The 25,227-nt window shown below is 37.5% G+C and overlaps 1 protein-coding gene across 1 annotated transcript; it reads left to right on the forward strand.

The window, feature by feature from the left end:
* Positions 1-8,558: 8,558 nt before the first annotated feature.
* Positions 8,559-24,842, forward strand: CPB1 (carboxypeptidase B1; the record flags this gene model as incomplete). Its single annotated transcript, XM_079539607.1, has 11 exons — positions 8,559-8,629; positions 8,738-8,813; positions 10,708-10,832; positions 12,394-12,493; positions 13,235-13,336; positions 14,062-14,163; positions 15,576-15,686; positions 15,780-15,870; positions 16,475-16,677; positions 24,381-24,465; positions 24,655-24,842. 11 exons carry the CDS (start codon positions 8,559-8,561, stop codon positions 24,840-24,842), a joined length of 1,254 nt encoding a protein of 417 aa, XP_079395733.1.
* Between the last annotated feature and the right edge of the window lie 385 nt (positions 24,843-25,227).

The raw sequence follows: 25,227 nt of genomic DNA on the forward strand, positions 1-25,227 counted from the left end.
AAGTATTCCTATGTTTGCTTCAGTGCAGAAACCAAGACTTTTCTTGCCTTTAGCTACAATAATTTTTCATTTTTCTACTATGAGCCCACAAAATTTTACATGGTCTGTGTACCAGTAACCCAAACTAATTGCATCTTACATCAGATTTTGAAGCTGAGAACGTTATAGAAATAATAATAATAATAATAGTAGAAAATCCTTATAAATACTACATCTTTTCTCCCTTTTCACAAAGAAACACATGCATGCTTTTAAATAGACATTTGAGAAAGGAAATACTGCAGACCTATTGCTGTCACTTGGCGCCAATTATTTTGAAAGTTTTGGTCATTTTGCACTTAAATTCTCAAGCCTAGATCCAACACTTACAGGAAACGCCTTTTGTGTATCCCTGTGTTTTTGAAAAGAAAGTTACAAAGTGATCAGTGGTGTTAAGACATAATGAGCCACGCAAAGAGCCAGTTGACTAGAAAAAAAAGTAGATACTGACTGAAACACTCTCTCTGCAAGTTCTTTATCAGCAAATCAAGATGCTGTTGGTCTGCAGAAATGTGCTTATTTCAGTTGTGGTCAAACACAAGTTGATCACAAACTTGTGATGCAGTGCCATTAGGGAAAGGCAATGCAGTGCTACAACGTGTGACATGAAGTGTTGTCAGGAGTTAGGAAAGTACTGATGGTATCTGCATAGTCTCTAGTGGTTCTTTCTCTGAAATGCTGGTCTGAGAAGCCATGGTTAGAAACAACAGTTGAGGCTGACTCACTGCAGAGGAAGACAGTGAGAAACACAGTGCATGCCTGTTGTAAATGGTAGTTTGATCCAGAAAATAGATATGAGGCCATTTTTTTTCATGTACACTGAAGATCCTGTGCCTGTAAATTACATTTTTTCCTGCTTCTACTCTGTTACTACATTCAGGGAGTACTTATTTAAATAGTATTTAGACATACAAAAAATACATAAAATTTCACACATTCATTTATTGCCCTATAACTTGCAGGGTATCTGATCACGCAAATGCAAAACTTTCACTAGTGACAGTCACATTTCTGTTCAGATGGAACTGCAACCCATGCTGAACTGGGACTCTCCTCATGTCAGTTTCCCTACTAGCTCTGATTCTCAACCTGGCTTCCCACTTCTTACCACGCCTTCAAAATTCCTCTTTGTTATAGATCTAATCAGAGGATAGCAAAAAGAAAAACAAAAAACAAAACACTGTGTTGTAGCCAACTGCTATGGCACCCATTTGAACCACTGCTTTTCCATGAACCTGTTGATACACTGATGCCAAGCCTTACATAAGTTGTTGTGCTTCACATACAGCATGTTTTTCATCTCAGATATCATCATTTTGCTGACAGGAAAACTTTAAATCAAACTATTTGTCTCACTTCTACCAGACCACACAATGAAAAACCTTGAGCATATTACAGCAGTAATATATCAGTTTCAAAAGGCATGTTAAATTACCCTGAATCTGCAGAAAACTCTGTGGCAAGTTTGCACAAGGAATTAAGATGGCAAGTTTGCAGTGTTACACAGTATACAGTGTGATACATGGCATCATGAGCTCAAGAGCTTCAAATACTACACATTGCTGCTTCATGTTCCATTTATTAGTGCAAAGGTGTGATATGGATTTGGAAATGTCAGCATCCCAACAAATCCCTACAAAACCTACCAGGATAAAACTATGAGTGATAGAAAGTTATCAGCTGTCTCCAAGGTGAGTTGTAGTTCACACACAATATTAGAAAGTCTATAGACCCAATCCTGTATGAAGTACTATCAAGCTGTGCACAGCAGGACTAATGAATCCTCATAGAATTTATCATTCAAAATAGAAATAAAAACAAACAAACAAACAATAGAAGGATAAGGAATTTTTCCCCCCTTGGACAAAAGTGCTCTTTCAAAAATGCTTTTAGTCATCCTGCTCATCTACAAATTACACTGCCAATGAACATATAGCTGCCCTTGCCTATGTATCACTTCCCAATCTGAAGAGCTAAATAAAGAAATGGTTACATTAAGTGAAATTAGATTTTAAAATCCTACAACACAAAATAAATGAAAAAAAAAAAAAAAGTCCCCATACATTTTACATGGAAAATCTTTGGCAGAATGAGGAACAATTCCTAAAATTTTTACGAGCATACTGCTGTTGAATATACACAAGTCAGGAAACCATATCAGGGAAGGAACTTCTTTTTATAATTGGTTATTTAACAGAGATATAAATGTGTGTATATATGTATATATATTCTACACCTGCATATAGTTTTTGTGTGCATTTATACATGTCTATCTTTTAAATTTTGTATCTGTCCAGACCATCTCTCCTGATGACCCATGCACCAAACTGCATGGCTGGAGTCCTCAGTCACAAAACATCGCAGGTGTGATATAGTGGCTGGAGTATACAGCACAGGGCCTTTGGATACCTTCTGGACGATTTCCATGAAGCAGCACAGCAACATTTCCACATCAAAATATATCCTTTTTTTTTTTTTTTTTTTTTTTTTTTTTTAGAAAATGTTTTAAATAATTCACAGAAAATGTAAAGATTTCAGGTAGCTGTGATGTTTCAAGAGGTAGCAGATCAAAGCATGGTCTCTCCTCCTACACCCCTTCCCAGCAGATCTGATTTCAGGGTTGGAAACTGAGAAATGCAGAGAAATTCAAGTAAGAAGCAGAGATAAATTAGCAGCAAAAAGCCTCTGTCTAACACTGGATCTGCATGATCCCAGTGTTTGAGTCAGCTGTATTACAAGGTAGACTCTTACAGACTGCTTCTAATCAAGGTGGTAAAAGTAATTATTGTTTCAATTATACTCTTCTATGAAAAAAAAAACGACCACAACCAACCAAACAAAACCAATTTAAACATCTAGATGTGTAATACAACAAATACAACAGAATCTGGACACTGAATTTAAAGCAGCTATCTTATAATCTCTAAACACCTCCACATATACAGACCAGAATATTTCTCAGGAATGCCATCTTCTGAATTCCTCTGCTTGCTTCTTTTTTTTCTCTGCCAAGGCTCTTTTCATTCAAGTTTAGCAGAAGGGTGTCTGAACAAATTCATGCAAATGAATAGCAACATGACATAAATTGTTTGCACTCCTTATGTTTTTCCTTTGTTCTGTGAAGGGTACTTGCTACTGAAAAATATTAAATTATTCATTTTGTGAGAAGTCCAGATTTATCTTTAGCCATTCACTTGTTTTTGTGAATAAAAGCAACTTTTCATCTAGGCAAAAATCCATATTTGGCTGCACGCACTTCAGTAGCATTAATTTGATTTCTTGTTACTTTTTCCTACCATGTCTCACAAAGACCTAATAAAATTGCTTAAATCAGTCCTGTTCTCCTCTTGATTTGAGCTTTGTTTATTTATGTGTTCACAGAAGAACAAACAGTGCCAAGATTAATCGGAATGAATTAATTTGCTACCTCATACTCTTATAATGAGTGAGTTATCACTATCATCTTAGCAATTAGCGTGCCTATCCAAGTATATATTATTAGTCAAGTTAATCACTTTGGAAAGAGTTTTGTGAATGCTTCTCATTAACTAAGAACCATGATTCTTCTATAAAGATCATAATGTTACATGAGCAAAGTGATATGCAGAATACCTCATTTATAACACCTGGTCTATTTGGCCTTTTTCATTTCATGTTGTTGTTTTTACAGCATGACACATCCAAAATCTGACGATAAGGAAGAAGGAAGCTTATCTAACTGAAGACAGAGAAATAGTTGTAGACTCCGTGCTTTTCAGCAGAGCTCCACTTTTTTCTGCAGCTTGTGAACTTGTCTTACTTCAGTACATGCAAAGTGAGAAATTCTGTCCATTTCTAACAGACTTTGTTCTTCTGAAAAGGCAGAGCTCCCTGACCTTTGCCCAGGCCTAGCACCAGCTGATAGAGCCCTTCTTCTAGCAAAGGGCAACAGACTTCAAAATCATTCAGAGTTGAAGGTGACTTATCCAAGCACTGGACTTCAAACATTGTCAAGTCTACTGATGACAAACAAGTTATACAGGAGAAAAATGGTCATGATTTACATCACCCTCGAAGGCCAATACATGCAAAAAATCAAAACAGAACAGTAAATTACCCAGCAAGCTGTAAAAAGAAATTTCACTTAAGCCTAAGAGTGGAATCTAGCTGCTGTGCCCAGTCCATTTTCTTCCTTGAACCTCTCTTGCTGATGTTTTTGATACAGCCTGGACTCTCCCATTATGTATCATCTGTCTTCTCTCCCACTTGTGGTCATCCTGCTGTGCTGTGTTAACTCCAATCCATCACTATCTGAATCACATTTAACTAGATGAAATGGAGATTCATCTGTCTGTCTAAATCCTTCTGTTAGAACTGGAAGTGGATGATAGCACACTGACAGCCTGATTTACCCTTCTCCCCCTGAGGATCCTGGAACAGGAACTGAGGAATACTGAGAAAGAAAATGTGCTAACAACCCACATTAGTTATCCTGGGGAGACCTCAGCAGTGGGCAGATACCCCTGTATCTCTTACAGCACAACTCTAGCACCTGCCTCCACAGCATCTGCTTCTCACATTGCTGGAGACATTATATAGGTGTTAACGTTGTGCTGAACTACACCAGAAGAGAAACTCCTACATCCATCAGATATAGCAAGAAGTTGAGAATTGAAAGAGCTGGTTTCTTTCAGTAAGGGTGCTGAGTGCCTGGTTATTTTTGTACTTTTTTCGGATTAGGATCTTCCCAGTGAAGCCATGATCTCTGACTATACACCACATGCTGATTTCAGTGCCTTAAGAATTTAAGGGGAGGAACCTTTATGCTTTTTGAATCTTTGAGCTGTTGCTGAGCCCTGCCGTGACTCAGCCAGCCTTACACATGCCAGAGAATAGGCTTGAGTACAAGAACCCACTACTCTTGATCATAGTAGAAAGCCCATCCCAAGGGCAAGATAATTAAGCAGAAGACATCCATAACAAATAAGTGTGAGGTCAGTCCTTATTGTTCTGTTAGAAGTATTTCTTCTGCTTGGTACTCAGCTTTTAGATTTTGGGTACCTGGCTTCAGAGGATGCTGGCACTGCCACTATATTTATCTGCTCCTTCCACGTCAGAATGTTTCACATCATTTTCAAGCAAGTAGGAATTCAAATGTGAATGGTGTGTACAGCATTCTGTAGTCCAGGATAAAAAATACTTTCTGAACACTAAGCAATTCATACAATGATCATAAAAGAAAGATGCAGTACATTCATTCTTAATCCTAATCACTATTAAAAATATTTCACAGGAGTTACAAATCTACTGACTTCATAAAAGAACAATTACAGATTTTGTTGTTTCCTTGCTAACATTTTTGCTCCATAGCCTAGATCTCATCCCAGCCACTGTTTCCTCTCCTTAAGGTAGTTTCCATTCATACGTTAATCTGCATCTGAGAGGAGAAGGGGATGGGGGGAGAGGGACATACCTACACATAGCTACAGAAATGGTAGGATATAAGCACGTCCCAGGGCACAAAAGTTGAAAAAGCCTTTGATGAATTACAGGATGCAATATTAATAATATATAAATACAAAGAAAATACCAGCAAAGCTTGAAGTACATGTTGGATAGCAGATTCTGCTGATCCTGGCATCTTCAAAGTATACTCATAGGTTTTCAGAACATTTTCAATAGTATAACTCTTCAAAACTAATATTATCTGGAACACACAACTAATGATAATAAAATAAACAATAAAGATATAATAAATAGAGATAAAAGTATCCCATAATCCAAAAACATATGACTGGCCCGAGGCACAGTCAGGATTTTCCTACATTACATACATATATAGGATTAATATTTGGGCAGTGAGGAGTTTTTCAATGTTATTTTGGAACTTAATATATCCAAGAATAATAGGATAAATTTGTCAGTCAGGGATTAGAAGTTCTAACAATATATTATGACTAAAAGACAGTACACTTTTTTTAAAGATAACAAAATATCTGATTCAGAAAATGTGTAACTGCTGAGAACTTTTAGAAAAAGAGAAGTTATTTAATCTTAGACCTTTCACTCAGTTTGATAACAAATGGAACAAAAGGTTTCGTGTGATAAAGGATGCTTCTGAAACATCAGTATGTATTTTTTCCCTTTGTTGGTTTACACTTATCCTTCATAAGAATGTCAAGGCTGAGTGTTCTATTGCAGAGTTATTTCTCTTCCCAAAACTGAAATAATATAGGTAGCACTACCCTCTGCTCTCAGTTTTAAGTACGAATGTCCAAGGTTTATTCAGCCACGGCTTACTAATGTGCTGTTGGCTTGTAATCAGACAATAAAAAGAACAGATGGCTTAACCAAATTTAATTTGTTATTTTATTTATCCTTATGCTGCCTCTTTATCATACAAATATTGAACAGTTATACTGTACAGTTAGAAAAACAAGGCTGTGTTAGAGCTTGTTTATGAGCTAATCTTACACTTAACCATCAACCTTGAGATGCAAAATGAGTAATTTAAATGGGATTCCAGGTCATTGATTTTTTCCTGACCAAGTCTGTGATGGAAACAGCAAAAACTGCCATCAGAAATTATAATATTTGGTAACAATTGCCAGCTCAGTAGTTGATGGCAGTAATGCTGTGTCAGTGATTGTTTGCAAAAGCAAAAGATCTACAACTGCATGAAAAAAAAACATTTAAAAGTAAACTCATGCCTTGAAATCTGGCATTCTTCTATTTCCAAAATGTTTTTCAGTGCTCAACAGGGAATGATGACATCTGCAATGTTTGATTACTCTTTATGATCATTTACTCATTGCAAGATCTGGGCTTGATCATCATGCATTATTGTCATGGCAGTGTTCATGGGACCAGACCATTTTATCTAATACCATAGATCTAATCATCTTAAAACTTCTGAAGACTTTGCAGTATTGCTTTAGCAGTTTGTCAGAATAACTCCTGCCATCATCCTTCTTAGGAGACTTGAGTAAGATTATTGCAGAGCAAGTGCCCATAGTGCTACAAATTAGGTCATTAATTGTGAAGTAAGCTCAAACTGAATGATTTGACCAGTATAAGTCTTGAATAAGTAGGCTCAGTTTGGGAGCATCCTTTTAAGAGCATTTTTATTATGTTATTTTGTTATGTAAAACTGCTGCATGCTTGGTACATAGATTTTAAAAATGTATTTCTAGGGCATTCCCTATACAAGACTGCTGCAGTTTTACTGAGCAGCTTTATTGTCTGTAGGGAACTTCTTTTAAAAAGTTAAGTGCAGCATCTATCACGACTTTCTCTCTTAATGTAGCCCTCTGAAACTTGCTATTCTTTTTTCTGCAAGATGAATGCATTCAATTTTCTGATGCATTTTGACATACATATGATATCTGTATATGCAGATTTCTGCATAACAGCAGACATGGAGTCAAAGAACATCTTCAAGATGATCTTGTCTGAAACCTTGGAATCTGTCAGGTCACTTGGGCATAACAGAAAACATAACTGAGCTCATACATTCCATCCTTTATATATATATATATATGCTGATTCATTTACAGACTCCCTGCCAAAAGCATCAATCACCTCAAGACACAGCATCAGCAGACAATTCGTGCCTAGGACACATTAATGAAAACTAAACAGATGAAAGCACAGTGATGAGAGAATACTATTCTCAGATAGTTTAAGAACAACATGGAAGACAAAAATGAAAATGCATTTATACAACTATGTGTCATTTGATGTTCTTAGCCGATAGTTAATTCCCACAAGAGAGTTAATTCAACCTGATTTTCATGTGGTATAATTAGAGAGAACAAATGAACCTGTGAATATGTTATGTGAAGAATATGTACAACTCCACTGTGACTAGAAATATCTACACCTTCAGTTCTGCAGGCATCTGATTCCCTTCAAGTTAAGCAACGAAAAGTTCAGTACCTTTCCTCCCTACTGGGAAATGATTGATAACTCATATATCCAAACTGTGTTTCCTCTTCAGATGCTCTGACTCTGTCACAGTCAGCCACAGACCGTTCAGGAAAAGAGAGAGTGGTGTGTAATTAAGAAGACTGGTCACACTGCTGCAACATCTGAAAGTCATCAGCCATTACATAAGGTGACAATTAAGTTTTACAAAGTTTGTAATCCAGCAACCAAACAATTGAAAAAAATGATTATATTTTTCATCAAAATTCACACACACACACAAACACAACATTACAAAAGAACAAAATGGATTAAACTCAGTTTTCCACATAACAAGTTCATTCCACTCTAGCAGCAAAATTCCTTAGCCCCTACTGTTACTGCCACCTTTGAGACTTTCCACTGTTTTCACAGGTGTGGAGTAAAGCACACGTTATAAATAATATGCAAACCAAACAAGGCCAAAGGGATAATCTGTCAGCTGATCAGTGGTTTGTTCCGGTGTATATTTGATTTAATTAAAAAAAAAAAAAAAAAAAAAAAAAAAAACCAAGCACAAAACAGATTATAAAAGCAGCCCAGAACTGAAAGCCTGCTTACTTCTTCAAAAAAACATGTGGGCGTTCTTAGTTCTCGTGGGTGCTGCAGTTGCTTCTGCTCACCTGCAAGATCAGACTTTTGATGGGTACGTACAGACATCAGGTTTATATTTTCATGATTTCTTCTCCATGAGCGAAAGTCTTCCAGCTGACTTATCTTATCTTTTTAAAATCCAATTTCTCTCTCCTTTCAGCCACAAGGTGTTTCGAGTGACTCCACAGAATGATGAGCAGGTGGAAATCATCCATTCCCTTGCCAGCAAAATGCAGGTAAAGAACTTGGGGAAGGAGCTTTATTGAATCCAAATGGAACATTTCTCCTTTTCCTCAACTAATCACAACCGAAAAAACAACAACAAAAAAACAGTAACAAGCTTCCAAATTAAAGACCTAGTCCTGATTCCAGCCAATTCATCATGAGTTCTTCTTCAGAGGGAAGAGGAAAAGGTAATAAAGATAGAATTACTTACATACTAGCTTATGTCTTCCTGAAAAGTCCAGATGCCCCAGTCTGAGTATGAAAGTGTTCACTGCAATGTATTAATTGAGTTACTTTGAAATTATATATTCATTGTGGAGTGCCTTCAAGAATTAGACAAAACATGAAACTTCCAAGTACAGGAACGTTTAATGTTAAAGGTATAAGATTTTGTTCACGCAAATAATCTAAAAATTCGTATTCATAACAAACTGAACAGTATTTTGGCCTCTAGCCTCTTGTGTCACCTTTTGTCTGTGACTTTCCTTTAAAATTTTCTTTTTCCAGTCAAGCTGCATGTTTCCTAGTGACCTTGATGTAGATATATGATAACATAATGACATGAGAAAAAACAATAAAGACAGCAAATGTGTTTCCAATATTTCTCTTCAGCTTTGATGTTGTAAAATAGCTGTTGGTGAGAAAGACACCGTTATCTGTAGGATTAAAGGATGGTCTTTTTAATGAAGTACAGATGTGGAGAAGTAGCAGCAGCAGGGTACTACAGCATGCTGAAACAGTATTCTGCAGAAAGAATATATACTGGTATGTTGCTGCTAGTTCTATGAAAATGAATATAACAAGTTTGCTCCTAAGCAATCCCTAAAGGGATTGCTTGTTTTCTTTAAAGTAAAGAAAAGATCTCTAAACTACTGTTATTATACAAAGCAATCTGCCAGGACTCATGTGGTAGCAGTTTACACTAATAGTCATCTAACTTGAAGATACATCATTTTGTGAACATGCCCACCAGCCTCAATTTCCTTTACGCTCAGGACATGAAAGGCTGAAAAGGCATTAGACTGGTAAACCAGTTTTGTTTTCACTGATCTTTAACAGGACTCTAAATCCAAGAGATCTTAAAGCAGATTTCAGAAAGAATATGTGAAGTAGTAATTGCACTGTCATTTGTCCCTTCTGAGTTAAACAATATCTTCCAAAGGCATAGGCTCCTCCTACAAACTGCACAAAATGAGTCTTAAAGACACTTATAAATGCAACAGTCCTTTCCAGCTGATGCATGTAAAGTATGTTTGTAGCTTGCTATACTCAGGAGACCATTTAATGGTTACAGGCAAAAAACTCCAATGAAATGTGAACAAAGAATGAAAAAAAATTATAAAGAGAGTTACAAATTTTGCACAGCATTCACAAATCTGTATGTGTTCAGACACTGTCATAATTGTATGGGATGCTCAGAGCAGACAACATTCTTTAAGCTCCAAAGCTCCAGTCTCTTTTATATCAGATTCTTTTAAATGAAGTTCAGAACGTTCTTCTGGATATAAGGGCTACTTGTCATTTGATTTAGGGTGATAATTGTCTCTTTTCCTTTTTCAATTTTGAAAAGAAAAATACCAAGCACTGATTTTAGCACTGTGCAAGACTAGTGCAGTCCCTACTAAGTAACATAAAACTGAGTTAATACTTGGTATTTGTTAAACTGTTACTGCCATCTCCAGAAATCTTCCATGTAAGTTCAAGGGTCTAATAAAATCATCTTCACTGAATTCCATTTAAAACTTAAGTCAGTTTTTCTGGCAAGCAAGATCAGTCATTGTAACACCAGAATGAAATTTGTTGTATCAATCACAATCAGCATCACTATATCACACATGCACTCACTTAAAACTCAGTCATACGTATGTATGTATTTGTTCATATATTCGTTTGGCTTTCTTTCAGGTTGACTTTTGGCAGCCAGACTTCGTCAATCTGGTAAAGCCAAAAATGCAAGTTGATTTCCGAGTTGAAGCTGACAAGGCTTTGGAGGTTGAACATCTCTTCAAAGAAAACGAAGTGGATTATAAGTAAGTTTTTAGTAGGAGGAGACTGAATATTGGAGAAAACGTGTTGAACATTTTCATCATTGATTGCACTTATCTTCATTACAAACATCCTCCTTGGTCCAGCTTGATTAGCAGGCTTTTTCAATGCGTAGTATATGCATAAATACAGACACAAAACTCAGTTTTACTTGATCAAACTCTCATGACTTCATTCAGCAGTGTGGAGAGTTTTCATCACTCAGATTTATTTCCACCAGATCAAACTCCTTTGCTGAGTTATCAGGAAACATAGCTGGTAGGTTCTGCTAAATCTGAGGATTATCTCCCTAAACTTGCCATCCCCATGTTAACTGTATCCTGTTTGGATGCCACAGGAGGGAACAGAGCTAAAAATACTCTAAAAGAGATTATTCTCAGTAGTACCTCAGCCCACGTACAGCACAGGAGTCCAGTTTCATTCGAATTACTTCTTTGGCAAAGGAAGAGTTACATGTGCTATCTTTCCCTATGATATTTATGAACTCCCTCAGGTTCATGCACAAATCTTTTGATTGCAACAGAGGAAACAAATGTCTGGAAGGTGTCCCTGACAAACTTCAGTGGAGTGTCCTTGTGACAACCCAAGCAGTTAAAATTCTTTTGAAGTGGAGCTGCAGTGCCATGATACCATGTCAATGTGCTCATTTGCACTGTTTGTTCTGAAGGCTGATGGTGCCTCACAAAGTGGCCTCCTGCTCTTCTATCCAAATGATTGAGCACATATCCTGAACAAGTGAGAATTTGTAAGGATATTAAGACAAACACTGGAAAAAACAAGGAAACTTTTTTTTTTTAATAGCCAAGGCTGAAATATGAGCAAAAGGTCCTCAAGACCATGCTTGAAGATGAGCCGTGTCTTTCTGTCAGCCCCAGGGAAAGATGAACAGGAGAGATTCAGCCAATGCAGTCAGGATGTTAGGGTGGTTTGTTTCTGTTGTTGTTTTTGTCGGCTTATTTTTTGCCATGTATGGATCCTGTCATCTGCAAACTGCACCTAAACTTTGGAAGCTTGGTTTGATAAAGAATTTAATCATGCAAACATCTCTGGGTTGCTAGAGATCCTGGATAACAGGAAGGTTTTACGTTACTGCAGTCTAATTGTTCTTCAGCATCATCAGTTCAAGAGAATGCCCTTTTCCTTTTGAGGAAGAGGCAATCTGACATTACAAGGTCAGTCCAAGGCAAAGGAGAGTTTTACTTGGATACAGAACTAATATAGTTTACATGCACCCTGTTTTAGCACTGCCTTTCTTTCTAACCCCAACTGTTGCCATTCTGGAGGTTTGCTAGTATGGGAGTTAAGTGGGCAGGTGCAAGTTGAGAAGCTATTGCTTTGTGATCATTCTATCAGCACGGATGAGGCAGAAAAGAGACTGAAACTTGAACATAGCTTCTATTATTTTCAAATGCATAAACCAGTTCACCACATGTTTCTTCATAATCAACATGGCCTTAGTTCTGTGCAAATCCAAAGATATCCATGTGGTGCTCGATTTTCTGCTAACAAATTGCACATTTCTTTCTGCTTTTCGTGGTATTGCAGAGTTCTGATTGACAACCTACAGACTGCAATGCATGCTCAGTTTGACAGCAAAGTTCGTAGCACTGGTCACAGCTACGAAAAATACAACACCTGGGATCAGGTAATGTCCAAATGTTTTCCACTGTATCAACTTGATATCTTAGCCTCCATTGTCAAAATGGCTTCTGATATTCTTCCATCAATATTCCCTTCTCCTCTTCTGTTATATCCATTAACTTGATAAGCTCCTCTACAAAATCTCTCCTTCACTGCTCATTACAGAGATAATCTGCATAACCCATTTGCCTACACATACTGATTTATTTTGTATTTAACTTCGGTGGACTGTTCCCATAAACCCCTGCCCAGTGCTTCCATAAACAGTTCAAGAATGATAATAAATAGAAGAGCTACGAAACTGAAAAACATGACAGCATGCAGAAGACTTAAAGCATTCAATCTACTTACTGTAAAAGGAAAAAAGTTTTCTTTTGTCAGAAGAATTAAAAGGATGACAAAATCATAATCTCTAAGCACAATGTACGGTTAGCATTCAAAAAGTTTCTTCACTCACCAACCAGACGCCAATGATTGGATGTTTTAGATAAATTCATATCAGAAAATCCTAGTTCAGCAATAGTTTGAAGTCTGCAATGAACCACTATCTATTACTGGAAAAAGAAACCCAACAACTAAGATTAGATACACAAGTATCTAGCACAAGCAAGAGTTAATAATAAGAAATCTATCAATGGTATTAAATATTTGGTTCAATTCTCAGAAGGACTCTTCCAGCTTGTGCATAAGTAACTCTGGACCTGAGGACAGACACATCAACATCTTTATTCTCCTTATTAAACAGATAGCTGCTTGGACTGCTGACATTGCTGCTCAGAACCCAAGCCTGGTCTCTCGCAGTGTAATTGGGGAAACATACGAAGAACGGCCGCTGTACCTTCTCAAAGTGAGTGCAGTGATTCATTTGTGCCAGACTGTTTTTCTGCTATTATCTATGCAAGACTATGATGCCTACTGAATGATGATGCAAAGATATTAATACACATTTTGAAAGAAATCAAGACATTTGAAAATAGATTTTTTGCACTATTTATACTATGATCTTTTTTACCTTAAGATATAAGGGCCATAATGAACTACGAGAAGTTCAGGCATAAATTTAACAACAATCCTGTGAGCCAGGTGAATTATCAACTACCTTTGTATTCTCTTCACCTGTGAGCACATTTACTCTAAAAGGATCTATAGATGTCAGTCTCCCTAGCAAAAGGCAGTATGTTTGTTTCTTCATCAGACACAGGTTTTTTGAATAACTCGTATGAGTAAATAAGATACCATTAACAAATTAAAGGTGAGAGAATAAAGGTTACTTGCCTAAAATTGCATAAGCACCTATCACCCATCCAAACAAAGCTAACTACTAGAAACACCACAGGGAATATATCAACAGTGCAGAACAATCTATTATTGTGGTGGAGGAGAGAGTAACCTACATTAATAAAACTATTAAGATTATAAGGTTTTAGCTTGAATATCATTGTCAACTACAGCTGAGAGCACTCCCTAGTTTTCCATTTATTCAGGGAAATAAGTCAACAAGCTGGCAGACATCTTTTGCATACAAATTGTTTCATTCAGAACTTGGGTTTGTTTCTTTATTTGTTTCTGTAGTTGGGAAAAAGCGGTACGAATAAGAAGGCCATCTTCATGGACTGTGGTTTCCACGCAAGAGAGTGGATCTCCCCTGCTTTCTGCCAGTGGTTTGTGAAAGAAGTCAGTAAGCATAATGATCAAAACTTGTTTTACAAAATGCAATTATTTTTATTTCAACCACTTACACTAGATCTTAATGGCTGCCTGTAATCTTTGAGCAGCTTAAGATTACCTAAGCATGTGTATGAGGTATGCTTGCAGCAGCATTGGTGGCAAGTATAACCTCTATCTTCTCAGACAGCCATGCGGTTTTGTGTAAGGAGCAGTGGAAATTGAAAGTGACATCTCAGTGGAGTCAAAGGGAATGTTATTTCATTATCTCCCAATAAGGCTGCAGACAGTATGTGCTACCGTTTTTCTCTCAGCAATTCACGTCACTACGGCTGTCATTTTCACTGTCTGATCATTTAATTCATGGATGTACCCGACACCAGCAGTGGCTCTGCTCAGTGAATGCAAGTGAGGATAGGTAGAAAAAACTTTAAAGTGCAGTCCTCTGAGAGTCACTGGAGGTTCAGCTGGGAATGCTTCTAGACATAAAAGTCAGAAACTACAGAAAACACAAAGTAGGTCATTCTATCTGCATTGTATCTGCAAACAAACAAAAAAACCCACCTAAAGAAATTAACAAACAAAAAACACAGGAAAAAAGTAAGTTGTAGTGACGTAAAATTTCCTTTCCAAATTCTACACCTAACCTGTCCACTTGCTAGCTACAGGACAGTAGATGTCTTTTTCTACTGCACTGCTTCTTGCGTTGCACTTTACATCTTTGTAAAGTAAAGGAAACAAGGATGCAACCAGGCCTTTAGAGCAAATGTCAATTATAATTGGATGCTCACACAAGACTGACTTAAATTTCCGAACAAGCATACAAAGTGCTAGGTCATAAACAGCAGGATACGTAGGCAGGAGTTCTTATGATGTACATACCTGGAAAACTGCATGGAAAAATCCACCTCTCTATGAATACGTGCAACCAAAGTATTATGACTAGAAATGTCTAAGGATGTAATGATGGAAACGTTTTCTGTAGTTTTGATTAGTGATGAATTTTATCTGCATAACAGATATCAGAAACAAAATTTACTATCAATTCAAACTATAAATAAGTGTTTAAGGCGACAGGATACAGGGAGAATATATGGACCAGAACATTTTTCTGTCTTTCATTGATAAGCTAGTAGATAGAAACCTTTTCTTTATTATCCTGTTCAAAATCCACATTGCTTTAAAATACATTTTATCTACCAGAAAAAGTCGACTCTCTAACAGCAATATGGTTTCAGTCACTGTAAGTCTTCTGAGCATATATAACATCAGTGCTACCACCTCATGTGGCGCAGTTACCTGGATGACTTCACCTTCCACATTCAGTAATTCCTTATCTAGATCCAGGCCTTCAAAGATATGCTGGAGATGTTCTCATTCCATGAAGGCATCATCAGCTCTTTCTACTTTTCTCTCATTAGGCTGTGGAGACCTACGGAACAGATAGTACCATGACCCAACTTCTCAACAGCTTGGACTTCTATGTTTTGCCAGTTGTTAATATTGATGGTTACGTTTACACTTGGACAACTGTAAGTATGTTCCTCTGTCAAAAATATTGCTGGCTAAGCCAACTGTAAGAACTCTTTCTTAATTTTACTCTAAACTTCACCATTCTATTTTAGAACCGTATGTGGAGAAAGACACGCTCTAAAAACACTGGCAGCTCTTGCATTGGTACTGATCCCAACAGGAACTTCAATGCTGGCTGGTGCAGTAAGTGTCTCCTAATAGAAGCTGCAGCAATCACCCAGAAATGCAATAGCCAAAATACTTAATTATGGATTTCTGCTTATATTACTATGGTTGGTTCATCATGATTTTGATTGAAGACCACCAATATAGCATTGTGGAATAGCTGGTGTTCAAATTTTATGCAAAAAACAAACTTTGGTTACTAGTTTCATCAGTATAGCTACTTCTATGAACAGCAGACTTCAGAAGAGAAGTCAAAATAGCTTTCTTTCAGTTGTTTCACTCATTGCAAAGGGGTGCTCTCTTTGCTGGTTCCTGAAAGCATCCCAGATATGGGGGAGATGTGCAAGGAGAAGACTTTTAAGTAAGGATGCAAATAATAATCATTAGATAACATAGGGCTTTGCAAAGAAACTCATGTCCCTCCAAACAAGAAGTACAGATTGTACTTAATTAACACTGCGTCATATTGCCCATTGTCTTAACTATGCAACAAAGGACTCTCCTGATACAGTACAGGTGTGGCAGTAGGATTTCCAAGGTTTATTATGAAATTCACATTATATCATTCTCCTAACAACCAACTTTTTTATTAAATATTCATTATGTTCACTGCTCTTTCCAGAACTGGGGGCCTCAAGTAGCCCATGTGATTCTACTTACTGCGGCTCCTCACCTGAGTCTGAAAAGGAGACAAAGGCTTTGGCTGATTTTATTCGTGAAAATCTTTCTACAATCAAGGCATACCTGACTATTCACTCCTATTCCCAGCTGCTACTGTTTCCTTATTCATACACTTATTCACATCCAAAGGATTACAAGGAACTGGTAAGCACAAGTTCTTTGTCATTTTGATGTAATGAAAAGAATGTTTTTGATATAATGAAAGAGCACTATTTAGGTCTATTTAACTTCAGGCAGAATCTTTAACTATGAATAAAGAGTATATGTTGCCAGTTTTTGAACATACTTCAAAAACCAGAGACACCATGATGGCTTCCACATAGTTCAGGCACAAGATAACCTTGAGAACCTTACTTAATTTCAGTGTATACAGTGAATTTGCCACAAGGTCAGGATTGCTTTCCAGTCATGCCATAGAGAAATTCACTACATCATGCAGCACTGCTTCTTCCTGATGCAAGAATTTGCAGTGTGTGTGGCTGCAGAACATCCCACAGAAACATTTCCTTTGTAAGCCATGCTAACAGCTTGCTAGGCTATAATAACTACACAGAAATGACTGAAGTGGTACCAGCACCAGTAAATAAGGAACTCTGCCTAATACTTCGTACCAAACCTTACTTCTCACTGAAAGAAAAGGGTGAGACTCCTGTTAAAGAGAATGATGCAGCTTGAGGACAATGAGGCAGTTTTTGTCAATAATAAATGTAATATATAGTATTAATTACTATATACCTATATATTGGACTATGATTATAACTAAAAACAGGCACAAAACTGGTGAAAACAATCAGTTCTGAGACCCTTCTAAATAGGCCTTGATTCAAATACACCCCTTACTTGGAAGAGAAGAAGATAAATGCCATGTTTTAAATAACAACTCCTCTTTTATTCATCCAAAATGAATGAAGGACACACCCTAACACCATTTGAATAACAATCTGGAATTTAAAAAAAAAGTTAAAAATATTAAGTGTACATAAAAGTTGTAAACATTTCACAAGGCCAAGAATCAACAATCATGAATAAGAAAATTACTTCAGTTCTCTGGCATATTAGCAATTAGAAGCTGTTGGCAGGCAAAACAACAGAGCAAAACAAAACAAACAAATCTTGATTCCCTCTCTTTCCTGGATGCTGCCAAAAGTCCAAGGCAACAACACTCAGTGTGCTGGTCTGCTGGGGGGGCTTGACAGATTTATGAGTGCTCCCAAATAGATGTCACAATTCCAAAGCACAAACAAGAACTCGGGCCAACAGTGAACTTTCCTGCAGCATATTTTACAGCTTAAAAGAGAGGATGAAATCCAGATGAAAACTTTGCTTTCTTAATTTATTTTCCAGAAAGCTTTGATTTTAATTATTCCATGGAACTATAGTGATTTCTTGTCTTCAGTTTTTACATTTTTTCACATTTTACACATGGCAGCTCAGTCTCAGGCAATAAACAGCACAAAGCCCTTGAGCTGCTCCGTTGTCAAGATCACAAAGTTCACATGTGCTAAAAAGTTGTATGACACTCCGCTCAACTTTCTGAATCAAAAGCAAATGTGAAACTTAACTAAAACCCCAGCATGCTTCTCACAGTATTAAACTGAGAAAGTTTGCATCAACGGCCTAGTATTTAAAAAATACAGGAAGTCCTATCTGTTAAAACAATCTTTAGAAATAAGAAATAACTTCTGATTTTCTTGGTTTTCACTTTCTTTTATCAATTTACATTTTTATGATTAAAAATATATTCCAATATGGAATATAATTTCATGCATTACTTTTACAATGGTTCTCCAGCTTTTAATTAATAAAAGCCTTATTTTCCTGCCATAGAGAACAAGTCTACTATTGCTATTCAGCATAAGAAATAAATAGCTCAGGAATACAACCTATATACTTCTCTTCACCTATTTGATTTCACTTCATAAGTTAGATTTTCCACTGTCATTTTATCCTACATTTTAAATTGGGTACAATGATCCCAGAGGGGGTTCCATTATTTTCCAGTACAAAGCAATTACAAACCTCACCACCAATGACAAGGTGACCCGATGAGTGGTTTTCATGTGTTAATTAAGGGAAAATACTTCTTTTACTGGCGATCCCAACAAAAAGACAGCAGGATCCCAGGGATATTCTACTTGAGCAGTACCTGACTTTAACAAGGGAAGACTTCTTGCCAAAAATCCTTCTTTCAGAGAATGAGATCAGAGTATCATCCAATCAAAACTGCCTATAGCCGGGGTAATTAAACAGAAAAGGCCCAATTCACTCCAACACCAATGAATTAAATAGACTGACTTCCACAGGCTCTGGGTCAAGTTCAAAGGTGCGGCTTTTCGGGCTACTTGAGATAACTAAAGCACATTCCTTTGAGCTGTAACTAAAGAAATTTAAGATTTTCCATCAATAGCTGGATTTGCTTAAAACGATACACTTACAAAAAGAGATATTGTGGTGTATGCCAGTCATTATTCTGTGACAAAAAGTTCTGTCTAGATTTAGAATTTAGAGAAATGGCGAGAAATTATAATCTCAACCTTTCATAGAGATTGTTTGGGTGAATCAGAGGACCATAAATCACTTTCCAAATGGAGCAAAATTTATAGTGCCATTATCTTATCTTGGATGTTATTTTTACTCTGACAGATCTAATAAATTAAAGGAAATATAGCTGCAATTTCTTATCTCTTCCAGTGAGCAGCTCGACATGTGGTTAAACAAAATTTCATGTCTGCTTATCATTAATAATATTTTGTTCCATTATATTTAATTAAAGGTAGCATAATACATTGAGGTCTGTGCCACATTCCAGTGTCTGAGACACATAAGGGTACAAAAATTGAGTAATTTGAGATTGAAATCAGTAGGTCTGCACAAAAGAAAGATCCAGAGAAAGCCTGAACCTTCCTTTCCTGCCAGAACACTGAGCAGTGTCCTTGGGGCTTGAAAGACTTTTTCTTTTGCTCACAGCCTCAAGAAATCAGAAGGCAAAAAACTGTTCTGCTTTTTGTTCCTCGGGTAAAACAGGGCACTCTAGGAGTTCCAGCAACCTTTATGCTTCATTCTTCACTGCCATAGCTAATCATAGCAACCTCACATTATTGTAACTTGGTTTGAGAATAAGATTAGGGCTATCCCCAATCACCCCAGGACTAAACAGTGTGACAGAAGATGAAAATCATGCATAACTCTTCCTTCCCACAACTTCCCTCCTTTTCCTCAGAGGCAAGAGGAACTCAATCCACAGAACACAAGAATTCTCCCCAAATTTTTCTCCCTGTATTCAGCATAGGATAATTTGTTTGTTTCTCTCACTTCTGAGATGCTGCACAGAACTTTCACTGTTACCCAAACAATACATGAACAAATAAAAACACCCAAGACAGGAAAATCTAGGTCAGAATTTTCTCAGAAGTTGCACAATATTCTGGAGATGACTCCTTGAAAGAAAAATGTACTCTTTTTTGGTGGATCTCATTTTGCCTGCCTCATAATCTTCACTTGGCTCATTATTTACTGTACCCTTGGGAGTTTCATTGCACACAGAATACACACTTGAATCCATCGCTTACTGAGAACAGAAGCATTAGCTCTTCACAATTAAAACATGTGATTGGCAACACCAGTATCTCTCCCCACCCCAAAAAGATTATTTTTACCTTCATTTTACCATTCACATTTTTGTCTTCCTGAAATACAGGCCTCTGTATTTAATCACATTCGGCATAAACAGTTCAACCCATATGCTTTAATCAGTTCAAATTTTTGCCTTACTTTCCTACTAGGTCATCCTATGCTTTCCTGATTTTCAGCAAAGACATATCTAGCTTTATCCATTCTTGTTCATATTTGAATTGGTTCTGAACTGATAGAGCAGAGGTATGTCCACCATGCTCTCTCTTCCTTTCCAGGTTCAATTCCATCTCTTTGCTGAACAAACTCAGCACCAAATCCACATCTGCATGTTAGATTAGTATTATTACTGTTTGGTAGGCTATGAAATATTGTACTAATTCACAGCTGAAGATAATTTTCTAGACACAAGATTTCCACTTCTTTTGTTGTTTAAGTTCACTGAAATTCATTCTTCTATGTTGGGCTGGTCTACCATTTCACTTCTCATACCATCTGAGACCCTTAAAATAGAACAAGGTAGAAAGCAGAGATAGGCATAGAGTCTGTGCAGTCTGCAAGAAGAGTGAATTTCAAATATGTTACATGACTTGGTGAATACTATTAGTCTGGTTATTTAACCTGATGCCTGGGAGCAAAGTCTCTTCATCACTGTTTTAATTCTAGAATGTGTTTAAGATGTCGGAATACTTGTAGTTACAAATTTTTGAACAACAAAAATCCTATTTTCTAAAGGACTCAGAGATACCAAAGAAGAGTCACAGCCTACACTACTGTATCTGTACTGTTAAAAACTCCTTAGATTGAACTGTTTTTACAAGTAAATATTTGGTAGAGAAGTTGGAAAGCAGAGCAAACGGAAGCAGCCAGAAAAGCAGTATTTGGAAGCTGTTGCACCGAGTTTGTCAAAACAGACCTGCTCTGTACTGGTAGTGTCACTACCCTGAAAAGGATGCTTACAGTAGCAGCTTCATACAGATGATGCTTATGTGTGAGCTTGGCTCAAAGTCAAGTCTCCTACAGTTGTAGAGCATATTCACCTTAGCGTAGTCACACTGGAAACCCTCTCACCAGGGATCAATTTCTTATGCAGCCTGTAAGACTGCCTCAGAGAAACTGGCTTGCAAAGGAAAAAGAGCATCATACTGCAGTATTCCACTTGGCTGGATTCCCTAGGCTCTTGAGGGAGATGCTTAACCATGAGCAACAACAGAACAGTGCACTAAATTACACATCAGCCATGGACTCCTGAGGGGAGTCTGGTTTTACTGCCAAAACAAGAAGCCTCGGAAGTGCAGCTTCACTTGGCTGCAGCTAACTTTGCAAACAGCACCCTTCAGACTTCCATTACAAAGGAAGTTTAAGTAGTACATGAGACAGAGGTGGAAGGAAAATACGGTTTTCAAGCTCAGGCAAATCAATCTGCAGTGCAGTGAGAGAAGAGTCTGGCCCAGTCACTCAGAGAACAGGTGTTTCAGCCTGGTCTGGTGGTTGGCGGCCCTGCACATAGCAGGGGGTTGAAACTCGATGATCATTGTGGTCCTTTTCAACCCAGGCCATTCTACGATTCTGTGATGGCAAAGGGAGTTGTCCACAGGCAGCAGCTGCATAATCAACATCCTTGAAGTGTTTCTAAACAGCCACGGTTTGCTGGTAAATCTGCCCTGATGACAGAAGAATGAAATGAGGGAGCTGCCCCCCAAAATTACCTATTAACAGGCAGAAGATGCTTCTCCTGGTAAATTATGTTGTTAGCTCAAAGCTCCAGATGTGATAGAAAGGTTGGCCAGTTAGACACATCTTTCATTAAACACTAATAACAATAAACATAGGTTTAAAGGTTGTAAATTATGTAAGATAATGACAACTGAGAACACAACTCTGCTGTCTCCCTGGCCATTTCACTCCGCACACAAGATTAGGCAAAATATTAGTAATTGCTGTGTAAACACAGGTGGATGATTAGTGCAGGGAATACACCTTCTGCTGAAATGACCTGCTCTGCGAGTTCAGCTCTGAGTCAGAATCTGGAAAGCCATTTCTGCTCCCAGTTACAAGATATTAATTAGGAGTTATTCCTAGGACTTCAGGGCGCCGCTTGCTTCTCTGCTGCTATATCTCTGAGCAGAGTTTTCCTTGCAACAGAGACATTCTTGACAGTTAAAAACAAAGAAACCACAGCAATTGAATTAAGCCAGTTAAACAAAGAAATCTTGAAAATCAGTCAACAGAAAAGAGTGTCCTCTAAGGTCAATGAGATAGCCATGCATCTCCTGGCAGCTGTATTCCAAACAGCATACAGGTATGAAAAATCCAAACTATTTTTTAAAAGCTAAATATCACAACCCCCCTTTTGAAAAATGTTGTGGACTCACAAGCTTCATTCTTATTCGTTCCTCATTTTTATATCATGAGAAAGAGGTGACTTCAGTTCCTAAAAAGTTGAAGTTTTGTTTTGACCTTCAGACGTTGCACTGTAAATCCATTAGGAAAGCAACTGGGAGAGAGTCACTTAATAAAGAAAAAAAAAAAATCAGATTTCAAACCTTTTGATAAATGTTCATTTCAAGATGAAGTCATAAATGCTCAGTCATGTTGCTCAGTTAATGGAGAAGGTCATTTAAATACCACATCAATCTCCAAGCTGCAGAACTTGAGGAAGTTGTATATTTGGATTCCAGTCTCCCTACTGGAAATCTCAACCTCTTTTGCTACAAATCCTTCTCATAACTTCCTGGCCAATAACAAAATACACCCCAGGTAAATACACTTCCTGACATCCTTTACCTTCTGCCTGTTCTGGTCCGATTTGAAGCAGGCATTTTGGCAGAGAGAAGGTATGCCCCACTCTTCCCTAAAAGCAGCTTTACTCTTCTGTTGTCTCTACAATGCAGTTCACTGAAAAAAGATCAAATATTAATAACCAGCAGGTCCATAAGGAGTGTAAAACTAATATTTCCAAATTTCCAAACTTTGCATATTTTTGAAAAGAGGAAGAATCTGTTTACATTTAATAATGAATTTACTATTTACAGATTTGACAGATTTGAGAAACCAAAAACAAAAAAACCAATGGTATTGCTAGCAAATGCCAGAGAGAGCTCAGCTACCCCTGCTGCTCTGAATCAAAATCCAGCACTTACGAGTGGGGAAACCCTTGCAGTCCTGTAGTAGGTTACCAGCATTAATGCAAACATATTTTGATGCTGTTTTGCAGAAACTCTCTCGCTAAACTAAGATTTTTCAAAACACATGGTCCAATGTGCATTTTTGAGTAATTCACAGAAACACTTAAAGCACAAGGGTAAACAGAATGTTTTACAATCTCTCTTGCTCTGGGAAATAAGCCAGAGTACAACCTAAAGAGAAAGACGGGGCTTGAGGAAATTCTTGGGATAGTGAGCATTCAGCTGTAAGCTATAAACAAAGATAAGGCAACCCATCACTTACTCTTATACTGAACATCTGCTTTCAAAAATCGTTCACATTCATCATCTGTTAGTAATAGTTTTCATGTTTTATTACCAAACATGCTGTATAATGAAGAAGTGGAAAAGTCACACATTCCAAAGTCTGTAATTTTCCTTACTGCAAACACACAAAGCTTCATGGTAGCACTGATGGGCCCGATCCAGCCCTCACCGAAATCAGTGGGAGTTGAACAAGTCCCTCTGAGCACAGGAAATGAAATGAAATTAATGAGACTACATATGGTTCTGAGGTAATTTATGCCTTTTCTGTCTATTAACATTTATTATACTGCTTCCACTTCCAGCGGTGTCCAACTCTGCCGACTAAACTGGCGCTACTCTCAATTTAAATGCCGCATGAACAGAAAGAAAAGGAAGGCTACTGTGTTCCCAGTCTACTGTACCAAGTTATTGCCCTTCACAGGGATTCCTTATTTATTTTAAGTCTTGTACAGGTTTCTTGTAAGTATAGAAAATGCTGTTTGCTACTGCCCAAGCTATATGGGACTGTGCACCAGCTATACACTAAGGCAGCTCTACACAGGCAGACTATGCACCACTGAAGCTTGGAGAACAAGCTTTTTACTGACAGGGTATGTACTGGCAACTACTTGCATCTAATCATTCTGAGAGGTGGAAAACAGTTTACCTTCTCAAGCACAGCTTTGCAGTTTACTCAACAAATTTGCCAAGATTCACCCAGAATGCTTCTAGAAATCTGCATTTATATTTGCTCCTTCCCTACAGAACACCATTGCTAGTGCTGCAACCAAAAAACTGACCAGTCTGTACAACACCAAATACGTATACGGCCCAGGAGCTACAACAATCTGTAAGTACTTGCCTAAGTATGCCAATCTAAAATGGATCTCAGTAATTGCATAAGTCACAAACGCCTTTCCACCACAAGAAGAAATCAATTGATTCACTATATATCCTTTTTTAATTGTTTGTTCTGTGTATCTGGTTCTGCAGTTTGTTGTTTCTACGTTTACAGTCATGTTTTATGTCTTTATCACAGACCCTGCTGCAGGAGGCTCTGATGACTGGGCTTACGATCAAGGCATCAAGTACTCTTTCACTTTTGAGCTCCGTGACACCGGTAATTACGGGTTTCTTCTGCCTGAGTCTCAGATAAAGCCAACCTGTGAGGAGACTCTGCTTGCTGTTAAATACATTGCCAGTTATGTCCTTGATAACTTGTATTAAAGAAAATTCTAGAAGCAATTAAAGTTACTCAAAAGCCTTTTTCTGTACGTTCAATAATTTTTTATTTTTTGCTTTACTTAATGCTTGGCCGTATCCTTAGTCCATAAAAGGTCAATAATCTGAAAGCCTTCCAAGATAAATTCTACCTTCTGTTAAGACAACCAATATAATTAGGTGGGGAGGGGTGGCAGATAAGCCTTGCTGGAAAAATAAGCATGCTCAAACACCTGCTTTTCTGAGATCCAGACCTTTAAGTTCAAGTTTTAAATCACTTCTCCGTACCATCTCTGTCTCTTATTTAATCTTCATATGGAATTACCTAGGTATTTCATTGCCAGTCGCAATAAAATGCTAACAACATATAGAGTGCTAGAAGAATTTCTCC

This window comes from Tetrao urogallus, assembly GCF_951394365.1.
Source record: "Tetrao urogallus genome assembly, chromosome: 9".
Classification (NCBI taxonomy): Eukaryota; Metazoa; Chordata; class Aves; order Galliformes; family Phasianidae; genus Tetrao; species Tetrao urogallus.